At 40.9% G+C, this 18,458-nt stretch overlaps 1 protein-coding gene across 1 annotated transcript in view; it reads left to right on the forward strand.

The window, feature by feature from the left end:
* Positions 1 to 18,458, forward strand: part of USP4 (ubiquitin specific peptidase 4) — a 48,322-nt gene that overhangs the window by 8,855 nt on the left and 21,009 nt on the right. The window contains exons 5-12 of the mRNA XM_056847318.1: positions 96 to 241; positions 2,315 to 2,376; positions 6,303 to 6,443; positions 7,360 to 7,477; positions 11,492 to 11,665; positions 12,952 to 13,110; positions 16,119 to 16,343; positions 18,135 to 18,218. Coding sequence (XP_056703296.1) covers positions 96 to 241; positions 2,315 to 2,376; positions 6,303 to 6,443; positions 7,360 to 7,477; positions 11,492 to 11,665; positions 12,952 to 13,110; positions 16,119 to 16,343; positions 18,135 to 18,218 — 1,109 coding nt within the window. The remainder of the gene's footprint in view (positions 1 to 95; positions 242 to 2,314; positions 2,377 to 6,302; positions 6,444 to 7,359; positions 7,478 to 11,491; positions 11,666 to 12,951; positions 13,111 to 16,118; positions 16,344 to 18,134; positions 18,219 to 18,458) is intronic.

The raw sequence follows: 18,458 nt of genomic DNA on the forward strand, positions 1-18,458 counted from the left end.
TCACAAGTGCAAAGAAGTCAAAGTGTCCATGCCCTTAATGTAATACATTTCCCCTCAGATATACAGCATGTAAGACTTGTTTTTTTTCTTAACAGCTACCATTGAAAAAGAAATGAGAAAGCAGTTTAATATCCCAGATGACAAGGAGATTAGGCTATGGAGTAGATATATGAGTAATACTTATGAGCAGCTAAGCAAACTTGACAGCACTATACAAGATGCGGGACTCTATCAAGGACAGGTAAAATGATAATCACTCTTAGTTGGTGTTTTTGGAAATGAATGCAAGCTGGTGGGGTGGGGGGGGCGACAGCTTGGAAATACCATCCTGTATCCCAAAAACTGTCACTTCAGGGACTTGTGTAAGCTGAGTTCTCTTCTCTGCTTTCCATTAGTTGGCACTTAGCTACTCTCAACATACTGTCCCTTCTGGAGCAAATTTAGTCATCATAAGCACATTTCTCAGGGTTTATTTATAAAGTCATATTTTTCTGCATAACTGGGGAGTTCCCTGGATACGTAAGGGCTTCTGCTTAGTCTAAGTTTGCAGATTCTGTCATCCACACAGGGTCCAGAGATTATTGTTAGAATTAGTGGCAAAGTAGAGTTGGCAACAAAAATCCCTAATAGGATTGGTTGTTTGGTTGTCTGATAGGGCAACAGAGCCCCAGGAGGAATAGAAATGAAGGAGCTATGCAATACTGTTGTTTGGGCTGGGCATAAAAATATATATGATACTTTTTAACCCCATAAACTCTTTCCATCATCTGCTGTGTTGTGATAAAATATTCAAGTTGTAGACATACCCCAAGCCTACTTTCAGAGTGTGGTGTTGGAGGCTTAAATGCACACAGCCCTGCTGCTAGCCTTGGAACTAAGCCCTTTTCCACTACATAGTAGAGGATGAAGGCGGTTTCTTGAAAGGGAAAAACATTTATTTTTTTCCCTTTCTTCCTGCTGAAACCTTCCGCCACTCAACTAGAGAGACAATCCTCTACATTTCTTCATGGTATGGTGAAGAAATGGGCAATCTCTCTGCTTTCTCTCTGGGAGACTTTCTCCCTCCTTCAGATGGTGGAGGAAAGCAGAAGAATATCTTTTTCTTTTATGGGCCTCACAGAGGTTTGAAAGTAGGAGCTTTTCTCTGCTATTCAAAGCTGTACAATGGTGTAGGAAGCCTGAGTCTTTTCCAGGCCTGAGAGAAAGATGAGAACCAGCAATCAGTCTAGTGGCAATCAGGAAGAGTGAGAGCTTTCACATATACACAGGCCTCTCTCTCTTGGTTTTGAGGGACTTGGCCCTCTTTGGAGCAGTGAAGGAGGAAGTGGGTATTTTTCTGGATGCCTGGGGTATAGAGAAACCTCCCTCTTTCTTGTGCCTTGTCCCATGGTGCTGTTTTTATTATTTACACAGGGGTTAGGCAGGTTCCCAACATGGTGCCCATGGGTGCCATGGTCCCCACTGACGTCTTTCCGTGTGCCTGCCAAGTGTTTTTAGAAACTGGGAGGGGCTAGATGGGAGTGTTTGCCCAGCAGAGCTTCTGATTGGCTGTACAAATTAAAATAATTCCTGTTAAAGAGTTTATCTCTGAAATGTTGAAGGGGTACTATTACAGATATATAAAACCTCACTCCCTGCCATTTTGTAGTTGGCTCCACATCCTGAGGCAGCCATTTTGTGATTGTGCGTGCTGCCCTGTGTGTAAATTCCAAAGGTGCCCACAGGCTCAAAAAGGTTGGGAATCCCTGGCTTAGGTACTTCACTAATAGATATAATGAGGCCATATAACTGGCCCTGAAGACTATTACATTATTAGAAAAGAGACACTGATTATATGTTAATCGTAACCATTATGTGGTATTACAAAAAAAATTTGAGACCTGAATTGGTTTCTAGAGAATTGAGCTACATTCAGACAAATCACAGCCCCTATGTGAATGTCACTGGACTCGTAACCCAACTGCACATTCATAGAGGCACTGTGAGAACTGTCGCCTGGATGTGGAGGCTATTCATGCTGCTCCTGCTGCTTGTGTGATTGTGGTAGCCTGAAAAGGGCCAGCTGCAATCACAAAAATTCAGTAGTAGGATGAAAGCCCTTGGTGTCGAGGCACCAGTTCCTAAAAGGTGCCTCCTGAGGTCTACTGGGCCATGAGGCCATGCATGGGAGTTATGGGTCAACCAAGTCAAAACCAAGGGTCAGAATTTTTTTTTTTACTTTTCAACATATTTTTGCTTGTATTTTTGAAGGATGCTAAATAAAGCTCTGTTCTAGTAGTGTTGGTTCTGCTTAGCTTTATTTTTTCCTTTTTAGGTAGTGTTAATAGAAGTGAAGAATGAAGATGGTACATGGCCCAGGCAGTCTTCTCTGGCAAAGTAAGCATTCATTCCTTCATAATTTCTGCCTCCATTCATTTCAAAACCTGACCTCCAACCACAGTGTGGAGATTTAAATGATAATCTCTGAATTAAAGCTTCTTTATTTCTCCAACTCCTGGAGCTGACACTGCTACAAAGGTGTCCAGTTAGAGAGAGCTTTTAAGTATCAAACAATTGATATGAAAAAGTGTGTGCTTTTCAAGTACATTTGATTTTCCCGTCCCTGTACTACTGAATAATAAGTCTCCTATTTTTACCAGGAATAAGCTTTTACCCTTAAGATTTAGAGAAACACTCAGTTAACATACTTTTTCAAATAGCTGCCTTTCTAAGCATTATTCCATTCATAATGAAGCCTGTTGCAATTGGTGATAGATCTGTTTGAAGAGCACAAGGAAGCCATAGTTTATTTTTATTCCTTTCTTTTTCCTTTCCTTTTATCCCTTAGAAGCTCCTTGATCAATTGATCTTGAGCAGCATATATCTAGTGTTGGAGGGATATAAGGACTGAAACAAATCTTGCCACTGACAATGTAGCCTTGGGGTCCCTGTCGCTTAGTAAAAAAGGCATTATGTCAGTCACAGAGGCATTGGCTTTGTATATTAAAAGGGGGGAAATATAGTGCGATCGAAGTTCCTCGTAAAAGCGGCATTCCAAAAGGGCATGGGCTAATGATTATTTTTATTTATATCGTACCCTCAATTTAGCAGATGAACTTCTTCGTCTTGGCTACAGTTTACATATGCCAAAAAGGCTGCTTTTGATTGCTTTGAACTTTTAGGATATTAAAACAATGCAGCCTTTAATGAGTGTAACTCAAAGTATAATTCCTTTTTCTATTTCCATCAACATTACAGGAACAACAGTCTAAAAATATAACTCTAGAGATAGGAAATAAAAATGCTTATTGGCTTGAAAACTTATATTTTCCAGTAAAATAGTCTTCTCATTTTGAACAGTAAAGCTATGGTGCTTGTAAAATATGTAATATGTACCCATTCTGATTGACAGTATCTGGGGGAATTAAGTTGTAGCCATAGTGTTTCATTACTTCCATTATTCAAAAAAGCTGTGGAAGTATTGGCAAAAAAAATGATTAAAGTGATGCTAAGCTAGCACAATGCTTTCTCACAATGAAATTACTCTCTTTTAAGCAAGCCTCATAGTCTGTGTAAAAAAACAAAACCTATTTTTTTTCTCATTTTGGCCCCTAACTACTATAGTCTAACCTGTCTCTAACACATTCAGGCATCATATTGTGCATGAACCTGGTTCTGTGCTCACATATATGATTTGCTCCTGCATCTTCTTCCATCCCTTGTAACATGCAATGCATCAAAAGAATTCTGGTTTAAAACAAACTGGTTACCTGCAGCATATAAATGAGGCTCTCCATGTTAATGGGAGGGTTCTCCTCCCTCCGATACAACAGAGTTTTAAACTATAGTTTAGTCCATATTAAATTCCCAGTTTTGGGGGGCATTAAGTGCCTTATGTTGTGGGTAACTGGAATTTGTTTTAATCCTGGAATCTTCTACTGTGTTCTGTGTGAGAAGGGAGGGGGAAGAAGGCAGGAGTGAGGCACTTGAACACAGCAGCAGGCTGCATTACTGCACAGTATTAACTTAATGTTGGCTGAAAGCACTTGAAAACAGTTGATCTTAATTATTTATTTACTGTGTTTTTATACCTCTTGTCTCGTTGCTCAAGGTGGTTTACAATAAAACAAGCAAATTATAGCAACCTTCTCCCCCCGCCCTTCCTAATATCAGTCTGGGTTGCAATGTGAACGTATTAGCCCCTCTTTCAGCAGAGAAGAGTCAGATGCTGCTGTGCCTCTGAGGGTTGTTTGAATGGTAGCCTCTTACCTGCTCCTCCTAAGACAAGAGGGCTTTAATGTCCTGAGATGCAGGTGCTGCTCTGCCTATGTAGGTAAAATGCCAGTTCTGAGAAAATTCTGGATATTACTGCTATTTTAATTAATGTCTTTTATCAGAGTAGTGTAGTGGTTAGAGTATTGGACTAGGATCTGGGAACCCCAGAGTCAAATCCCCACTTTGCCTTGGAAGCTTGCTGGGTGACCTGTGGCCAGTCACACATACACTCAGCCTAATCTACCTCACAACATTGTTGTGGGGGTAAAATGGAGGAGAGGAGAATGATATAAACCAGTTTGGGTTCCCAGTCAAGAGGAGGGCAGAGAATAAATGAAGTAAAATATAATAAAACAGTTTTTAAGGTTTATGTTGACATCCTAATTAAATAGTACTTTCATTTTGGAAAATTTTAACTTTAACAGTCATCTTTGGCACATTCCTAAAATAATTTGCCATACCATTCATCTAGATTGGTTGGTTAATTAATTTATCCCGGTAATCTGGATAAATTATATGAGCTACTGCCCACAATTAATTTTTCTTTTTTCATACCCTTCCAGTTAGTTTCTTAGGTACATTCTGTTTGTTTCAGATATCACGTCTTTCCTATCTATTCATATCTGTCTTTTGTGGTAGGAGTAACTCACTTTATTCTATTATTGCCATATTTTTTTCAGTGTACTCATATCTGAGTGTACATATTGATTTGGTTGCTATGGCTATGTTAACCTTACACTGCAAGCATCAGCTGATACAGTTGTGTTTCTTGCTAGTCTTTTTATTGTAAATGGCCCATCATGTTTCTTCAGCTGTATTTGATGTGTGTAAGATATATGGGCATAATACTTTTTAGAGTGTGATTTATATGCCCTTAATTGTCATGAAGTAAAATGTTTGTTCCATGAGCTTAAGTTCTCTCTCCAGCACCCAGCCCTCTTTGTTCTGAACTTTCCTACTTTTTTGGGGTATAATTAGTGATCTTCCATGTAACAAAAACTGTTGTCTCTCTACATTTCTTGAGCAGTTGAGCTAGACAGCAAGTGTTCATCTCTGTAATGCATATTGTGGTTTAGAGCATGTCAAGGTTCAGCATACTTGGATCTTCTTCTGATCTGATCTCACAGCCACAGTTTTGAATTGACAGTAACAGTTTCCTTAGCATACGTGAAGCTGAGTCTTGTATGTATTGTGCAAATATAGTTCTTATAAGAGGGGAACCCACAAGGACTTTCACTGCTCTAATCTCTGGATTTAGGTATCCTCAGTTGGGGCCACAATTCAGTTCTGGATAGGAACATAAATGATTTTTGAAAAATGAACAACATTTAATGAATTATAAAAATATGTTAAAACTGGGAAGATCTGATGTTATCTGTAGTCGTTCCATTTAGGTGCATTAAGCATTTTAACTACGCAGCTGAATTGTGCTTAGTAAGAATCAAGTCCCACTGTTTTTAGAATATCACTTCTCTGTTTGCACAGGTAAAGTACTGTACATACATCCACTGTCTGCATTATAAACATTAAAAAACTTAAAGCCCTACCTGGCCATGCCCATTTTAAAAAAACGTTAGGTGCTTGCCATGGTGTCCATGGGCGCCGCATTGGGAATCCATGCTGTAAGCAGTGTAAATAAGGATCTAAATAACTTGTCTTGCACCAGCTAAAATCAGTATTTTATCTAGTACTGCCTTACCTGGCTGCTTCTGGATCAAATCCAAATTCTCAAACATGGGTCTTCTCTAGCAGTTATTAAGCAGTCTCTTAGAAAGGACGTTTAACTTTGAAGCATCACACCAGCACAGTAAATATTCACCAACCGTAGGAAATTTTGATATGGAGTGAGTGGCACTAAGAATGTAGTACTAATTTTCCTTAAGGATCAACCTATCTTGAGTATCTAGTACCATAGCATCCACGTTGATGTTGCAGTTTTAGAAAACTAGAAATATTTAAAATGTTAAAATGATGAGTCATTGTGCCAAAAGGCTCAGTGCCAGAATCATGAAAAATAGTCGTATTGCCTGCTTTGTCTTTTCTTGTAGATCTAGCACTGTGACTAGAAGTCTAACTACCTCTTCAAAATCACCAGCAAGCTCTTGCTCCTCAGTAGTTGCCTCTTCAACCATTACAAATGGGGATAGCAATAATTCTTATGGATTGAATTGTTCCAGCCTTGGCAAAGGGTAAGAGCAAGAATGTGTTGACTGTCCTTTATGTAACTTCCTTCCCTAAATACCTTTATACATTCTCTCCTTTATTAAATAGGATCTTGCCCTGGAGGATGCCATGCCTCTGTTCTCAAACTAGTTTTCCAAAACACACACAACACTGTAGCTCAAATTCCATGGATCCAGCATTTACCAGTAGCAGTAGCATTTTCTTTGTGATGAATAATAGTTTGTATGTAATACTAATCACAAAACTTATTTAGGACATCTGTACCATGTATTGTTATCACATAGGCTTCCTAACTCTTTAAGAAAAGCAAGGAGGTCAGAAAGGCTCGTGCACTTTCATCATTTCACAGAGTGTGCAAAATGGAAATGTTCAGGAGGGTGTTTTCAGAAAGAGATTAGAACTGTAGTATAATTGAACGGCTCAGCAGGTCACTTAATAGGATTGTGGACTGTTTCAATACTTATTTTATGTACCACCTTGCTTTTGCTGCAGCAATTCACCTTCCAGTCAGAGCCATATGAATATAAAGAAGAAAAATCACCCCAAATACCTGAAATTTATGATATGATGTACTTGTTTCTCAACTGTATCACTTCAGACTAAAGGGGGAGGCTTATATGGACCTTCCCCCACGGACATAACGTTTTTTCCTCTGTACAGAGAATTGTTGACATAGCAGTGCTTTCAGTCATGTGAGCACCCCTCCCATTTACTGTCTGAAGTGGTATAGTCTGGATTCATGTATGCCTCCTCATGTGCTGCTTGTGAGAACTAAGTCTGAGTGGCATATTCGGATGTATAGGAATATGCATGCTGTTTGTTAGATAAAAGTTTGCTTCAAGTCCTGAATTTGCTTTCCCCCTGTATTTGTGAATATTTTGATAGCTGTAATTCCACTCCTGTGCATCTTTTCTTTTTTAGAGGCTCTAGCTTTTCTTGCAACTCCTTCAACAACAGAGAGAGCCCTCCTCAGACACAGCCTGGTCTCTGTGGGCTCAGTAACCTGGGAAATACATGTTTTATGAACTCTGCATTACAGGTAAAGAGATGGTAGATATTTTGAATGGTATACTAACTGCTAGTTATGTTTTATCTACATGTTGTAGCTCCAGCTGCTAGGTTTCATTGCTACTCAAAAAGCTATATAGACATAGGCATGAAATAAACCCAGTATATGTTTTTGCTCTCTTTTAGCAATACTGACATGTAATTCCTAAATTAGCCAGCAGTGGAATTATGTATATGGTCGTTCTTCTTCATGGTTGCTGTGCATCACAAATGCACATGCACAGAGTCTACCTCAGAACCTATGAAAGCTACAAAACTTTGAGTACAAGCTTATCCATCCTCAGTGTCTGTTCATCATGCATAGTTGCAACTGCTTACCTGTCAGTTCTTCCTTAACCAATGCAGCAGCAACTCCTAGAGGGAGCTTTGCGTTGTGCATTTCCTCAAACTATATATGCTATGAAAGAAAGGAGCAAAGAAAACTTAAGTGTGGGCTGCATCCTTATGGCGCAGCACACAACATTTAAGAATTGTTCGTCCTGCAGGGGGGAAATCCTATCCATAGATGGACATAGACTTAGTCTTCTGTGTTTGGGGGAGGAGTATAAAGTGGACTCTTGCTAGCATCGCCTTAAATTTACGAAACAAGCTAGATATAATCACTGCAACAGACTAAAGACTCTGTTGTGGGAGAAAGCTCTTACCTCAGGTCAAGGAGACAAGAATAATGCAAGCTGCTTTGGTCCCCACTGTGGAGAAAGATGGGATATAAAAGAAGTAAATAAATAATATAGCTGAAGATGATCGGCAGATAAAAGATAGGTTGGTGAATGGCTGAGCAGGTGAGAATGAGGCAGGGAAAGGGGACAGCATATGGGGTTGCCAGGAGGAGGGAAAGAGGAAATAGTGTGGGGAGAAGGATACAGGAGAAAGTGAGGTGCCACACCACAAGTCCTTGAGAGTTCCCTACCATACAGGGCCTGAGCCAGTGGTCAGGTTTGTGGTCAACTGGGCCACAGTTTTCCTACGTAGAGGCTGCTGGAGGGGAGAGAAAAAGCTTAAGGCAGAGGGGCAATCAAGGTAGGTTAGCTGTTGGATGGGAAGGAGATAGTGTTGTCAACTGCAGGTTTGGAAATTCCTGGAGATTTAGGGAGGGGAGGGACCTCAGAAAGATATAGTACAGTAGGATCCACCCTCCAAAGCAGCTATTTCTTGCAGGGGAGCTAGGGTTGCCAACCTCCAGTTGAGGGCTGGAGATCACCCAGAATTACAACTGCTGTCCAGATGACAGAGATCAGTTCCCCTGGAGAAAATGAGTGCTTTTGAGGGGGAGTCTATGGCATTAATTTTTGCTGAAGTCACTTCCTTCCCCAAACTTCACCCTCTCAAGGTTCCACCCCCAAATCTCCAGGAATTTCTCAACCTTGAGCTGGCAACCCTAAGGGGGAACTGATCTCTGTAGTTGGGAGATACGTTATAATTCAAGGAGATCTCCAAGCCCCACCTAGAAGTTGGAAACCATAGAGGAAGATAAGAAAGCAGGAAAAGGGGAAAGGCTATGGGGGCTTCCAGGAAAGGGAAAGAGGAAATAGTGGGGGAAGGGAAAATGAGATCCCTCCCACAAGTCCTTCCGTGTTCCCACTTGTCTATTATAATTGCCATGCTCACAACCAAGAATATTGTTTTTCAAAGAGGAGCTACAGAGGCTACAGCCCAGCCTGCTCATTATGATGCTTCAGAGAGTCGTATCCTTGGGATCAAGAGGTGAGGCAGAATGTTCTACTCATCAGCTTTGTGGGGGCACCTGTGCTTGAGATAGAAAGGAGAATTTTGCTAGAGCACAGTACTAAGAGCATAGTGCTTACACTGCTTCTGAAACAAGACAAACTAAAAATTTGGAAGTTCAGCCACCTAAGCAAAATTTTCTTCAGTCTACAGAAGACCAGAACAAGTCACACTCTGTAGAACAGAGAGATGATGTACATAAACAGGAATAGTCCTGCAGCCTTCTTCACCTGCTGTTTCAGGATTATCATTCTCTGATGGAAAATAAGATTTGTCTTCTGATTTGGAATCTTATAACAAAACTTCTGATTCCTCAACTGGGTCTCTGGTTTGTGAAAAAAAGTATCCCTTACCATCAGAGGACTTAAAAATGTATACTGAACAGATCACAAAAATGGCTGGTGCATTGGTGTTGGAAATGAAATAACCACTACCAACAGTTCAAAATACAGTATTTGGATTAGTGGACTATGGACTCTATTTCTCAGGTCCCAGTGGCTTTGCCAGTGTTCCCAGGTGACAAGGGCAGCATGGGACAAGCTAGCATTAGCACCGCCTATGCCACAGCAGTTGGAGGGCATGTACGGAGTACAAAAGGAAGACTCTTTGTACATCCTGTACCAAATTTGATTGTAGTAGAGGTTTCAATGTCTAAAAATAAGCAAAAAGTCAATGCCGCACCAACTGCCAAAGAGGCCAAGAGAATGGATGCTGTGGCCAGAAAAAAATATTTTTCTGCTTCTCTCCTCCCCCCTTTCAGATTGCAAACTATGCAGCGTGTACTGAGGGATTGCATGTCACCTGTGATTCACCATCTTCCTCCAGAATATAGAGAGTCAGGTGTCATGGTTCAAGCAGAGGCATTCAGGTTAATGAAGCAGCAGATAAATACATCTCATCATATTGCAGACAGTAATTCTAAAATATTAGCAGGAGCAGTGGCACTAAGGCGCCATCCTTGTTTGAAGTCAGTGGCTTTGACCAATGAGGCCAAGCATGTATTCAGGAATCACTTTTTGAAGGGGCAGGATATTCAGTGAGAAAACTGATGATACACTGGAAAGAGTTCAGAAGTTCACTCCACAGCAAAATTGATGGACTTCTCTCAGACTTACACATGTTCTTACAAGCAGAGACCATAGAATAAGTTAAGGGAGGATGTATGTCAGCTTTGCTGACAGGAAGTTCTTCAAATTGGAGATTGTATAGCTCATTAATAAACAGGATCTTTTCGAAGGCAGAAGGTTCACAATATACCAAGGTCACCCATTGTCTGAAGGGGGTCTTTGACTCAGGAGTTGTGAACAGACCTTGATCCCAAGTTCTCAGAAATTAATAATCAAACTAGGTTATGGCCACAGAATTGGTAAAGGGACCTGTTGTTTTCAAAGTCCCACAGCTGCTATAACTTATGCGAGATTGAAGATGAGACTTGCAGATTTTGTTTCACAGAGTGTTCAGCCCACAAATTCAAAAACAGTTGATCATTCTGTATGCGCCAAGGTTAATGTAGAACTCCCTTCTCCAGTGATTCGATCAAGACAATCTGTTAAGGGGCAGCAGAATCATCAAGACATCACCTCTGGTCACATTGACAATAGATACGTTGGTTTGGGGATATGGAGTGCACTGCCAGGGATTTCAGTGAGCCAGTCTTGGACTCATAGAAAAGCTGCAATGCACATCAATGTGTTGGAGCTTCTCACCATTCTCAAGGCAGTTATGGCTTTTTATCCCATCATCGGGGCAAGTCCATTCAGGTGGTGACAGACAATATCTCATCGGTATATTACATCAACAAAGAGTGAGGAACTCTTTCACCTACCCTGTGCACCCTAGCATGCAATCTGTGTGATGCACAGAACCACCAAGAAGAAAAACAGGTTGCTTACCTGTACTTCAAGTGGTCATCTGTACAGCCACACAACCCACCCAGCCTTCCCTACAACTGGTGTATGTAATGTATCTAGCCTGCTGTGACTGATGAGAGAGCGTGGCTCCACTGACTCTGGTTGCACACGATAAACAGTCATTGCCGGTAGTGAAGCTTGCTCTCAAAGTTTTGTAAGTTCTGGGGTAGGCTCTGTCTGCACACTTGAGATCCTGTATGTGCATCTGCACAGACCACTCGAAGAACACCAGTTACAGGTAAGCCACCTTCTTTTTGCTTTAGTGTAATGCTAATTTGCTTTAGGATGAAAATGGAGGGTAGCATAACTTTTCTTACATAGCTTTTCCCCCCTTCCGGATGTTATTCCAGTGTTTGAGTAACACCCCTCCACTGACCGATTATTTCCTGGAAGATAAATATGAAGCTGAAATAAATCAGGACAATCCTCTTGGAATGAGGGGAGAAATTGCAGAAGCCTACGCAGAACTCATCAAACAGATGTGGTCTGGGAGGCACTCTCATGTGGCTCCCCGCATGTTCAAAGTAAGTAGACGTTCTGTAAGCACAGTATAGCTAGATGCACATTTATGCTGCCATGCTTACTATGTAAAGCTTTCATAGCACACCTTAGGGGAGTTTATTTCCAAATCTCAAAAGTTTTTAGCACAGAAGTTTTTCAGGCGGAACCTAAAATAATGTCAAGCCTTAAAAGTGACCTCTAGAGTTATAATACCCTAGTGGTCCAATTTAAAACAGATTCTTTGAGATTTGATGTTGGCATATAAGTTTGCATCACTCTCAAATTACTTGTGCACTGAACTGCTTTGAAGTAGTTTAGAGAATTGATGGATAGAGACTAGGATTGTAAACCTTGCTTCTGTTGGTATTTATATCCTTTTGTGTTATGGGGGCCCATGAACACATGAAGCTGCCTTATACTGAATCAGACTATTGGTCCATCGAGGTCGCTATTGTCTACTCAGACTGGTAGCAGCTCTCCAGGGTGTTAGGTAGAGGTCTTTCATATCACCTACTATCTGATCCTTTTAACTGAAGATGCCGGTGATTGAACCTGATACATTTCATGCCAAGCAGATGTTCTACTACTGATCTGTGGCCCCTTCCCAAGTCTTCTGCTATATTCCTCTGGCACTAGATGCTTCTGTTCATGAAAGACTGGTTGCTTTCAATGAAGAGAATACTACCTAGCATCAGAGGAGAATGCTTAAGGTGGAAGACTGATCTCACAATAGAAAAAAAAGGGGCTCAGACCGAAGCAAGGCTTTTAGGATCCAAGCCTGGTTATTTAAACACTTGTCAGCATTGTGTGGTAAAACAGGTAAAGAATTGTGCACCATTATATCTCATTCACACTGACCTGGATAGCCCAGGCTAGCATGATCTCGTCAGATCTCAGAAGCTAATCAGGGACAGCCCTGGAAAGTATTTGGATGGGAGACCTCCAAGGAATACCAGGGTCGTGACGCAGAGGCAGGCAATGGCAAATCACCTCTGGTCGTCTCTTGCCTTGAAAAACCCACCAGGGGTCACCATAAATCAAATGTGACTTGACAGCAAAACAAAACAAAAGTCATTCTGCAGTGTGGGTTATAAAATGCATATTCTCCATAGAGAAATAGTGATAGTGATTAACAAAACTGGTACAGTGAACTAATGTGCCTTGGTGTTCTCCTATTTCAGTGTGATTGGTGTAAGCAAATTAGAATAAAACTTTTGTTTTCTACAGTAAGGAAACCAAAATTGAGTTTATTGTACAGTTTATGTACAGTTTTCCTACCATTTAGTCTGCTTTTTATTCCTAATTTTAGACCCAAGTTGGCCGATTTGCTCCTCAGTTTTCAGGATATCAGCAACAAGATTCCCAGGAGCTTCTGGCCTTTCTTCTAGATGGTTTACATGAAGATCTAAACAGAGTAAAGAAGAAACCTTATTTGGAGTTGAAAGATGCTAACGGCAGGCCTGATTTGGTACAGTATAAAGACAGTCTTCTTCTTAGAGATCAATGGTTATTATATTGCTGCATAGAAGTTACAAAATGAAGTCAGACCCTATCCGTTTTTCCTTCCTGTTCTGCTTCCCTGTCTCTCATTGAGCACACGTATCTCTTGTTTTCCTTCTTCACAAATCTAATCCATAACCATTCTCCTCAGCAGTATCTTCCGCCCAGTCTCTCACCTACTTAAAGGGGTTCCTGTTTGTGACTTTGTGTTCCCAAAGAATGAGTGAAAGGTGAATGATATGCAGATCTTAAAAATATTCTTGTAGCAGGGATTCTAAATCTTAGTTGACTCAGTTCATATGATCCTTCAAGCCATTGTTTGGATAAGTTTGGAATAAGCCCCAAACTTGCATGTTCATTTCCTATCTGCACTTGAACACATTAAGTGTCTTATACTGAGTCAGACAGTTGGTTTGTCGAGGTCAATATTGCCTACTTTGACTGGCAGCAGCTCTCCAGAGCCTTGGGTAGAGGTTTTTCACATTATGTGCCAGCTACATTCTTCAAATAGCCTTCTCCTTATAGTGCCCTTCCTTAGGAATGTTCATACAACAGCCAAGTCATGGGGGCTTTCCCACTGTGGGTCCATTCCTTTGGAATGGCCTACTAGAGTGGGATGACAGTTTTATTCCAGAGTATTTGGTGGAAGGTAAACTTATCTAGCTACAGTAATTGCAACAAACTCACTCTGGGTCTACGTGTTCTCACATGCGTTTGCTTGCATGTAAAAGTGTGTTCCTCTTCAGTGCCACCACCCCACAATATAAAACCCAGCCTCTCACATAACCAGTCCCTTAGGGAACTCTGGCAAGGCTGTCTCAGAGCAAGTACAAAGGGCAGAGCTTCCAGTTACTTTAACTCGCCCCATGCCTGCATGTCCATAGCATGTATGAGTGGATTTCAGCATGTGAGTGAGCTTTGAGCCACAGTCTGCTTTCTTAAACATGAAATAAGCTTTATTACTAAAGATTAGATACATGGAAAATAACTGTCATGCCTAGTAGGTACAGATCTAAGGAAAGAAAAACATAAGCATGAGTCTGGCTAAGTTACATTACAAGACTTACCTTAGAGGGAGCAAACACTCCCCCAAACTCCCTACCACCCCTTTGTAGAGGAGACTGGGTCCCAGCTTATATCACAGCATCCGGGCAAAGTATATGAACAAAGGAAGATTCCACCTTTTAAACCTCCTGCCTACTTGGGTGACCCCCCCCCCAATTCAGAGTTAGGAGTCCCACCTCTTGTGGGGTATACACTGACCTCTCCCAATCAGGTCATTTGGCACATCTCAGGGTTTTTATGACTGGCCATTCATCTCTTTCATTTGGCATGTAAGTCAAATGGGGCTTTTTCCAACTGAAAACCAATCCCTGTTTTTCCTGACTCTCCCTCTCTTGTGGAAATAAAAGTTGCCATGGTTTCAGGGTCCCCATTCATAACAGTAATAACTGCCCCTACACATTGTGCAGGTCACACGCTTGATATGGTATTTTGTTCTTCTTGGAGGGAACGCGATCTGAAGGTGGAGGAATTGACAGTTCCTTTGCAAAGGGCAGATCAGTATTTGCTCAGATTTAGAGGGTTAACAAAATTCTCCAGGAGTGGGGGATCTGTTAAAATTATCTGCCTTGGAGCTACATGGATCCAAATGGCTTTCTGATAGCTCTAAGGGATTTCCCTGTTGATATGGTTGGTGCTCTTGTCAATGCCCTGGTTGACCTCTGGAATGAGGAAATGACTGATAGTTGACACAATCCTCCCAGGTGCCCTTTCTAAAGTGTTTGAGTCTAGGTAGCCCATTGATTTGCTAAGGATCCTTGGAGGTTTGAGGCCTTCCAACATCCTTGTATGACCCTAATTTTCAGAGTGCCCTATCCTCTTATCTGTTTAGAGAACTGGCATGTGTTCATACAGCTTTTGTTTTAAGTAAATAAGTAAAAAATGTCCCTATCTCATCTATTGAGCCCTCTCCAATTTGTTGGTATCCCCTTCCAGTCCTTCGTGCTTTGTAGTGACAAGGCAGATGGGCACAAGCTCTGGTCGCCTCAGCATTGCTATTTTCCCCCCTCTCCAACTGAGGGGGAAAGGAAGGGAAGAAAAGGAAGGTTTTTTAAATGCCAAAAGCTTGCTCTCCCTTCACCAAGTAAGCTGCTGTTCCTAAGGCCATATTGAAATATTTTTCCCCTCAGTCCATACAGTTAAGAACATAAGAAAAGCCATACTGGATCAGGCCAAGGTCCATAAGTGGCCAACCAGGTGCCTCTAGGAAGCCCACAAACAAGATGACTACAGCAGCTTTATCCTGCCTGTGTTCCACAGCACCTAATATAATAGGCATGCTCCTCTAATCCTGGAGAGAATAGGTATGCATCATGACTAGTATCCATCTTTACTGGCAGCCATGGATAGCCCTCTCCTCCATGAACATGTCCAAGCCTTCGAAGTTGGCAGCCATCACCACATCCTGGGGCAGGAGTTCACTTTGTTAACCACAAATTAAACACATGCCTTGCTGATTCCTTCAGTATTTCATATACATTACATAAACATCAGAAATGAGGCATACTTTTGCAGAAATCAGCTTATTTCTCAAGTTTGGCAACTACGTTGCTGTATAGCCTAACCACTTCCATATATGTTTGCAAATTAGAAGTTGTTTCTAGTATTTTTCAAAGGCCTGGTCATCTCTGTTAGGCATCTTGATCTGCAGCCACCCCATCGAGTCTGTCTGTAGGTCAGATGTAGATTGGCTGTATACTGATGAACTGTAGGATTTCCTGCGGTCAAGCATAAGTTGTTGTGGGTAGCAACTGCAACGGTCCACAACAGTGTCTGCCGGTGGTTATTGTGCATCATGCCTTTGAGAGGCCTTCCTGTTTTGACAAAGCTGCACTGGTAAACATTTAGGTCTGTGCTGTTTCAAATTATTTAGGCTGTGTACACCCTTGTCTGAAATCTGTTTTTCCCTTACAGGTAGTGGCAAAAGAAGCATGGGAGAACCATCAACTGCGTAATGACTCAATTATCGTTGATATTTTTCATGGTCTTTTCAAATCCACATTGGTTTGCCCAAAATGTTCTAAAGTTTCTGTGACTTTTGATCCGTTTTGCTATTTAACCCTTCCATTGCCCTTGAAGAAAGATCGGCCCATGGATGTGTTTTTGGTCTTTGCAGATCCACAGCGCAGACCTACTCAAGTAAGTAAAGATGTTCTTGTGAAAATTTGCCAGTAACATTAGCTTCTTCAAGCGAATGCCTTAGTCAAGTAAAAGGTTAATTAATGGGGAACAAGTGGGAAGGCCAATAAGGAATTGTACTAGAAAACAATGAACACATCCTTCCCTATCTATATTACAGTAGTACCAGCTGCATAAGGTTAATGTAGCTCTTCCTTTAGCCCAGAACCTAAACCCAGTACATCACTGGAAAGGAAGCTTTTGCTCAGTTTTTGCCCCAAACCTAGGCCAACAAAAAAAATTTTGAGGGACATTTAAAATCATTTTGTTGGGAGGAGGGTTGAATTCCCAACAACATTCATGTGCTCAGATTCTGAACTGGGAGAGACAGATGCACTTTTTCAAAACTCTCAACTGAATGAGCTCATAAGGATTAAGATGATTCCAAATTTAGCTGATGGGGGTTGGTCCATCACTAAGGGCCACACCAGATGAGAAGCTAGGAGATCTGTGACCTGCTTTCCCAAGTGCTTTTTATTGATAAATTATAGTTGTTGGGGAGGAACACTTCCATTCATCAGGCTGCCTTATACTGATTTAGACCCTTGTTTTCTCCTACCTGATCTGTCTTTTCCTCTGCCACTTATTTGCCATGTTGGAGGAAACATATAGGCTGTCTTTATCTCCTGTTATTTTATTGAATTTGTATCCTGCCTTTCCATTATTATGTGAAGGCAACAAACAAAAAAGTTGTATCAACACAAATTAGAAATGAGAAGGTTGGCACAGTTATGGGAAACTGAAACAGTCAAGTGATTGCAGTAGGGATGGCACACAGAGGGCTATTCTTGAGCTTTTCCCCTCTGCTGTTGTGATTGTTGTCTTCTCTGCCATCTGCAGGAATGGCAAATGGAGGGCTGTTGTTGTGTCTATTTCTTAGAAGCCTTTCACACCCATCCAGAATAGCATTATATCTTGTGAATTCCACAAGCTGTCCATATTTCCTCCCGATAATAATTCTAGGAGGTGATTGAAGTTGGGAAAAAACAGCATAGGGGGATAGGGGGAAACTCCCGAATTGGGGTCCTCCACATCTGCTATTTACCAATAACAAACTGGTTTGGAGATACACTGATCCATCTTCTAACATCTTGTCTGATTTCCGTCAGATTAAAATCCAAGGATTTTAAAGGCCATAAAACATATTCCCCTGTTTAGAGCATGACCTCAGTCATGTTGATTTTTAAAATTCATTAAAGCAGCCAGACTACATAGTTCTATGTGGCAGACTTATTCAAAACCAAGAATCGAAATAAACAAAGGAAAAGCTTAATGGCAAACCAAATGTGGTGTTAGCACATTCTATGGTGGCACACTGCTTATATTTTAAGATGGATTCCTGTTAGTTCTGAGCATTGTTGGTGATGATGGATTGCTAGAATCATTTGAAAAACTTGCTGTGCTAAGGAAGGTAGCAATGACATAACTATTAGGAATAGGGAAGGAAATAAACATAGAGAGCTGTTGCTATAATGACACAACTTGAAGTTTAAAAACACGATACATAACACAAATCTATTTTATAATAAGAACCTGGTATGCTTTCTCTAGTTCTTTCTGCAGAGCAAGTTACATTGAACCTGAAACAAAAAAGCGAACTGTAATTTAACTGAAAACCCAAAGCGGCATTCTTAGCTTTACAATATTGAGGCAGGTTATTGGTGTTTTTTGGGGTGGGGTTGTTGTTTAGTGTATGTTCCATGCCAGGGTTTATTTTGCCTAGCATAAATTTAATTCTCTGTTTATTTCCAGTATCGGGTAGTTGTGCCAATGATGGGGGCTGTATCTGACATGTGTGATGCACTCTCAAAACTTTCCAGTATCCCCGCAGAAAATGTAAGAATAAACTGTGATGATCAGTTAAATTTGTGGGCTCTGTTGTGGACAATAATGTTAAAATATTAATCAGAAAGCTATAATGAAATTTTTAGAAGCTAGTTCAATACTTATAACTTTTTAAAGAAGAAAAATACCTTATAAAATGACATTTTTATTTAATCAGTTTCTGCTGTTGGAGAAATATGCACATTTGGAGAGAAACTGATTGAAATTACTTACCGTAATATCTTTTTAATC

This window comes from Euleptes europaea, chromosome 1, assembly GCF_029931775.1.
Source record: "Euleptes europaea isolate rEulEur1 chromosome 1, rEulEur1.hap1, whole genome shotgun sequence".
NCBI classification, from domain to species: Eukaryota; Metazoa; Chordata; class Lepidosauria; order Squamata; family Sphaerodactylidae; genus Euleptes; species Euleptes europaea.